General features: G+C 58.6%; 1 protein-coding gene across 1 annotated transcript in view; it reads right to left on the bottom strand.

Annotated features, from left to right (window-relative positions):
• The window catches only part of LOC113209278 (lachesin-like), a 75,827-nt gene that overhangs the window by 19,481 nt on the left and 49,455 nt on the right, over positions 1-6,891 (bottom strand). Inside the window, exons 3-4 of the mRNA XM_026426705.2 lie at positions 5,200-5,297; positions 4,789-4,996 (exon numbers count right to left, since the gene is read on the bottom strand). Of these exons, the coding sequence (XP_026282490.1) occupies positions 4,789-4,996; positions 5,200-5,297 (306 nt within the window). The remainder of the gene's footprint in view (positions 1-4,788; positions 4,997-5,199; positions 5,298-6,891) is intronic.

Below are 6,891 nucleotides of genomic sequence, written 5' to 3'. Positions count from 1 at the left end.
CTATCCTCTTCCCATTTTCAAATCCGTCGCGCCATACTAGCCGAGCGGAGCCGAGCAGAGCCGAGCGGAGCCAAGCCAAGCCGCGCAAAGCCGAGCTGGGCCGAGGGAAGCCGAGCCGAGCGGAGCCGAGCCGAGCGGAACCGAGTGGAGCCGGGTGGAGCCGAGCCGAGCGGAGCCGAGGCATACGTGCTCCAGCCTCCACGGCGCGAACCGCCCCGAAGTTTGTGTTCCTAGTCTCACACACCCTATCTCCAGCCAATGGAACTCGTGCCGCCATACCTCTCACAGGAGGGCACATTTCACCTTCCCATTTTCAAATCCGTCGCGCCATACCAGCCGAGCGGAGCCGAGCCGAGCCATCCGGGCTCCGGCCTCCAGAGGGCGTACCGCGCCCTTCACTCCGAGCCGACCGCCTCCCGAAGCTTACCCAAGCTAAGCCGAGAAAGGGACGGGCCAGCCGCGCCAGCGCCCGCTCTCCGCTACACATGTCAATCAGATCCCTTGGACCCTCAGCGGTCCAGTGGTCTAGGGGTTCGCCCCCCCAACTACGAAACCAAAGTTCCGAGATCGAAACCCGACCAAGGCAGAAAAAAAATATTTTCCCCCTCCACCTCGTCACATGCTACAAAAACGTCGCGGCCCCCCACTCCATGCAACGGATTCGTTTTCTGGCCCCCCCCACCCCTTGCGACAAAAATTTGCGACAAAGTGCAGCCCATACTACTGAGGTGGCCGGTCCCACCGGGCCGCGAGCCTTGAACAAACAACTACTGCCGCGCTGTTGGGGTTGCGGGCGTGGCGGGGCGTCGCGGGGCCGAGATGTTTCGGGGCCCCCACTGCGGAAGGCGCTGCGACCGTCGGGAGAAAAAACAAAACACATTATTGGTGGAGACCGCCGCGGTTTCCTCCTCCTCAATGCCATGCTTCAGAAGACTGGGACTGGGAGGCGTGACTCACAGCGGGAAACCGAGAGAGCGGACGTGGTGAGCTCTGGAGAAATAGAGACGGCTGCATCCAGAAAAATGGGTTCTCGGTTCAGCACTAAAATAGGCGGAATCGAATTAAGAGTGTTTCAGATTCAGAAGAGTGCAACACACGGTTGATTCAAGTACCAACTGCACTGTGATCCAAGAGTATTTTGTACTGAAATCAAGCGTATTTGTCTCACTACGAGTGGTTTTGCTTTTAAATTCAGAGCAAAATTCTCTGAATTCGATTGAGTGCATTTTAGTCCGAGAACCCCTGCGGGAGGCCGCTGTTTTAGAGTTCTCAGATTTCATTTCAGGAAGCAAACCGCGCAGCAAAATAGCAGCAGGCGTGACCGTGTGTGGGTTTCGTCCCTGCTTACCGCGGCCCCCGCCCACTCGTCGCTACTTGCTGCCTCTCTCTCGCCGTCAAAGCGGAGCGCGTCTATCTCTCGGAAACAAGACCTCGCTCAATTCCCACACACGTGGACCGGCACGCGCCGCTGGCCAACGCAGAACGCAATATGTGCGTGTGTGTGTGTGTGCTCGCGCGCGCTTGGATGTATTGTGTGGGCGTGTGTGTATGTGCGTGTGTCTGTGTGGGTGAGTGTGTGTATGTGTGTGACGGGACGCTCTGTGGCCAGGTGCACAAGCCACGTGCCGCGGCAGCGGGCCCCAGCAGGCCCCAGCGGGCTGCATGCGCGCCACGTTGGATCTAGCTGAGTGGGAGGCGGGGGCGGCCCCCGTCCGCCCCCCAACACCACCACCGCCGCCACCACACAGCTTCCACGGAACGCATAGCGTACATAATTCCCCCCGCCCGACCCACGCCCGCGACCGCAAAAGTGAGTCTTATCCCGGACGCAAATCTTTTGCATTACTTTTTCAGTGCGAAGCAGCAGCAGCAGCAGCGGCAGAAGCAGCGGTAGAAGCAGCAGCAGCACACGGGTGGCCTCGCTGTGGGATTGTGCGTGGTGCGGTGGTGGAGGCCGAGGAGGGCCAGGAGGAGGGCCAGCTCCAGCAGCTACGCAATGTGGCCCGTCCCGGCCGCCGCCGCCGCCACCTCAGCGCTCGGCGGGGTGCGGCGAGGTGCGGCGGGGTGCGGCGGGGATGGAGAGGCACGCCCCGCAGCCCGCTCCCCTCCGCCCCCCTCGCCCTCGACTGCTTTCTCCCAGGCGGCCGACTTAACACAGTTAGCGGCTCGGCTCCCCACGCTGATTATCCACTCCGGGGCCAGAGTGGCGTAGCGCTGCGGAGCGCGGCCCGGGACGGCGGCGGCGGCGGCAGCGGCCTCGGCAGCAGTCCGTTACTCTGCGAGCTTAGTGCGGCATTAACAGCGATCCTTATAAGTAATTCATGAAACGGGAAGGGGCGCGGGCGAGGGGACGGGGAGGGGGCACGGATCCACGGGGACCGCCCGAATACGCCTGCCCGCGCCCGCCCGCCGAGCCGCGCCCCCGCACGACTTTCATCACCACTGCCACTGCTGGCGACGGGCTGGGGCGGGGTGGAGTGGGGGCGGCGTGCATCCCTAAACGCACGCGTTGCTCAGTTCCTCCCTACAGTTGCATTCCCTCACGGCCGCCCCTCGTCCCGCCCCTTCCGATTATTAATACGCGCTGCATTACGGAGCCCGCTGCATAGACTGAGCAAATTATCGCCCGACTCGACTCCCCCAAGCGCGCCGTAAAAAGGCAGAAAGGGGAAGAGGAGGGGGGAAGGGTGCGAGTTATTAGGAATAGAAGAGGCATAAGCCGCGGGGGAGACAAAGAAGTACGGTGCGGTTGAGTCAGTGTGATGGAGAGTGGGCAGAGAGGGGGAGAGAGAGGGAGAGAGAGAGAGAGAGAGAGAGAGAGAGAGAGAGAGAGAGAGAGAGAGCGGTATCCCTAATCACACGTGCTGTCAGCGTGTCGCGTCGCGAAATAAGTCGGCTGCAATTTACACGCTACACCACGCCAACGCTATACGGAAGGGCGCAATGCATGAGCGATAGCGGGTGAGGCCGTGGCGTGGCGTGGCGTGGCGGGAGAGGTAGTCGGGGAGGAAGAGGCGGAGGGGGAGGGCTAAAGATAGAGGGGGCTACGGGAATTCGCGATAGGGCAATGAGGAGGATGTAGGAACGGAGCGGCTGGAGAGGTGAGGGGGGCGGGGGACAGGTGTCTCATGAAAGTTGGGCAAGAGCGCGGTGGGGGGAAGGGAGGGGGTGAGCTGGCAGCAATGGAGAGGGGAGGGGGGTTAAAGAGAGAGAGGGGCGGGGGCGAGGCAGCGCAGAGATCGCCACGCACAGCGCTTTGCATGTATTTACATGTTATTAAGGAGAGACAATCCGACCGGGCCAAGGTGTGGTAGGTGAGTACAGGAGGCAAATAAGGCCGGGCACGGTAAGGCTGTCGAACGTCTTGGGAGCGGCGGCTTTGTAGCCGAGGGAGCAAGGACGGGAGACGTGCTGCACACGGACGGAAAAAAAATCCGTTGAGACCCTACCAAACAGATTATCTGAAAGTAGATTGTTGACACCAAATATTATTTTGAAAAAGTGTTCACATAACCCAGATCACAAGGCTCTCTGCTCTGAAATCTCAAAAACAGGTCAAAGATGAGATCTCAATGAAAATTTGTATCTAGGTCTAATATGCAAAATTATATAAAACCTTCAACAATAATTGGTTAAAAATGGTATGTGGCACGGCTAAACAAAAACGACGTGGAATTAAAGATATTAGAGGTATAAACAGTTTACTAAGTTTACCAAACATGTTTAGAGGAAAGCCATATAACAGCATTTTCTTGACTGGGTTGGTAGCCTTTATTAACTCTCGTGTTTTTATGACTAAATTGAAGCATGATTTTAACACCACGCTTTCCGGGTGGAGAATAAGCCAATCGTGACAATAAATATATTTGGTATATCTAAAATTGCGGTTCATGTTTCAACAGCGCTAGCGCCGTTATTGGCGTAGCGCAGTTAATATCAGTACGAGAGACGACGAGGACGAGACAATGGCAGTGAGGAGGGAGGGGGCGCGCCAGGCAACGCGTGGCGTGTGTGTGCGTGTGCGTGCGTGTGCGTGTGCGTAAGTGTGGCGCGACTATTTCGCCCTCACAACCCTTCTTCACCTCCTCGCTTCCCCGAGCCTACATGTCACCCCGCTCCCCCCGCGGCCCTGCTGTCAGCGGCCCGCGCGGCTCACTCCTAGAAGTCACGCACCCCACCCGACCCGACCCGGCCCGACCCGCACCGCCAGGTGTTGGGGCCGCCCATGTATACAGCGGCTGGCATCACTTGTTTCATTTTTTTTTTGCTCCACCTGCTTGCTTTTGAGTGCTCAGCATGGGGAGCGCGGGTGAGACTGCGGCCGGGGCGTCGAGCTCTGCAGAAGCATCCTGTGTAATGGTGGCATGTTTTGTTTTTCTTTCAAACTAGCCTCCCCGGTTTTCATTATCACCGTTCGCTGGAGTGCGTTGCATGTTCGCAGCAGGTAGGACTACTGCAGTAGTAGTCTGAGGCCCGTGATGTTAATGTGCCGGAGTGGTAGGGGGCGTTGTGTGGGGGAGGGTTTGGGTGGTACAATGACAATCTGAATGCGAAGGCAGGAGTAAAAGAAATGTCGATTATTTGGAGTTTGTAAGTTTGCTTGATTCCGACCACAGCGAGGAAGCCCCTGCAGCGCTGCAGGTAGGCCGACCCGCTCGACACGTCTGCTCGACGGGACGGCCTACCCACGCGGGGTTCACTGGCTCTTCCCTTCCATTCGCTCTTGATGCAATTCATAGCCTAGTCCGCACCTTATGTTTTGAGCGATATTTTACTACTTCTACTCACCGACGACCTCGAGGTAGCCAACCTGGCTCTTCATGGGGTCCGTGTTGATCTGGCACATGTAGAGGCCGCGGTCCTTCTCCTGCACGTTGCTGATGTGCAGCTGCCACCGGCGCTGGTCCGTGTGAGTCAGCGCGATGCGGTGGTTCTTGGTGATGACGGACGTCTGCACCGTCAAGATTGTCTGCGTCTCGACCTGCAGCCACGCCACCTGCACCACGTGCACGTACCAACCGAAGGGTTTTTATGAGAAAAATGCAAAATGAAAATTCTTAAAATCTCCTTACACCCTTTTTGGTATGTTTAAACAAATATTTTTTTTCGTTAATTTGTGAATCTGCGCCCCGTTTTTATAAACGGTCATCTCTGCTTCTTGCAATGTGAGTTGTCCTACGGTGTACTGCCGCTACTCACCCGATACGTGGACAGGTTGTCCACTACGCACACGAGGATGGCCTCTCGGCCCACGGGCACCGTCACGTTGCGCAGCGGCTCCACGAACTTTGGCACGTCTGCAACAGAGAAAGAAGAGAGGGAGGGAGCGTGAGCACAGCAGGGCGTGTGGCGGCGCGGTAAACGCAGAGAGAGAGAGAGAGAGAGAGAGAGAGAGAGAGAACGAAAGAAGTGAAAGAGGGTATGAGAGAAGAAGACAAGAGAAGGACAAAGACGCTGCGCCGCTAGTGCCGTGTCCAATGCCCCGGCCCCGGTCCATCTCGGCGCCGTGATCGCTCATGACGCCGGGTGTTAAGGGCCGTAAAGAGCGACTTACTTAGCGGCACTCACACCCGTGCTGGCGCCGCGCCACGCGCTCACCACGCTCGCCGCGCTCGGCCACGCTCGGCCACGCTCGGCCACGCTCGGCCACGTACGGCCACGCCACTCGCAGGTCACGACGACGCCGTGGAGCGGGCGGTTACAAGACTCTCACATCAGCAGGGGCGCCGAGCTACAGGACCCTCAGCTCGCGTGGGTAGAGGCCGAGTGGGTGTCAGGCGGGCGGAGAGTGTGGTGGTGACGAAAGAAAGGAAACGGGGGAGGGGGAAGAAGTAGAAAACAAAGAGCGAAAAACGAGTCACACGAGACACACACGCCATATTCAAGGTAAGACGACGCCTTATTTTCCCCAGCATGTCGGCACGATTGCGTGTGAGGTGCCGCTTCAATTTATGAGTCCTCACCCCATCCATCCTCTCTAGCAAGCAGAAGAACCCACCCCCATATCCACCACCCTCTACCCCCTGCACCCCAAACCCTCCTCCAGCTCAACCACTGCCTGCTAGCACAGCCCGCCAATTTCATTAGGGCGACGGCGTGAGCGGTAATCATCGGGGGCGGTGGAGAGGACGTGGTGGGATGAAAGGGGAGAGAGATGCAGGCAGGTGGGGCGCAGCAGCCCCGGCAGCCAGCCACCCCGCCCCGCGCGCCCCCTCTGCATCTAGCAGCTACTCACGCGGTGGTCCCAGCCGGGCCCGACAGGACAGGGAAGAAAGGAGGGCTTCAGGGAGCTGCTAACATATCTATCTTCCGCCCCCCCCCCTCTCTCTCTCTCTCTCTCTCTCTCTCTCTCTTTCCCTCTCTCTTTCCCTCTCTCTCTCTTCTTTCCCTCTCTGACACACACACTCACTCACGATATTGTTCGTAGAATTTTTTGGCAGGCGGACGTCGGGGTACCGATCGCAAAACAGTGCAACGGAAATAAATAAACAAGGGGAAGCGCCCGAGTTTGATAAACGCGGTTATGCGCATCTTCATTCATACGCCGTACGTTATTCGGTCTGAGCCGCGAGTAAAGTCCCAAAAGTCCCACCCAGCTCAGCTCCCTACCACCCGGGTCGGGCCGGGGGGCCGGTCCGGTCCGAGCCGTGAAAAGTAATGGCTCTGCGGTGCATTCTCGCGCGGCCGGGCGGGCCGGGCCAGGGCCGGGAAAACAGCAGGGGGGCTGCCGGCGGGCAATGTGTGCGCGGGCCTGAGGATGCGGCGGGTGTTGGAGCAGACAGACAGACGGACAGACGAACAGACAGACGGACTCAGGAGGGCGAGCGGACGGCAGTGACCCACGGACCCTCCAATTTATAGCCGCCGGACCCGACGAAGGAAAAAAAGGGG

Source organism: Frankliniella occidentalis, unplaced genomic scaffold (genome assembly GCF_000697945.3).
Source record: "Frankliniella occidentalis isolate FOCC.00 unplaced genomic scaffold, Focc_3.1 Scaffold171, whole genome shotgun sequence".
NCBI lineage: Eukaryota > Metazoa > Arthropoda > Insecta > Thysanoptera > Thripidae > Frankliniella > Frankliniella occidentalis.
This window is presented reverse-complemented; position numbering and strand designations above follow the sequence as displayed.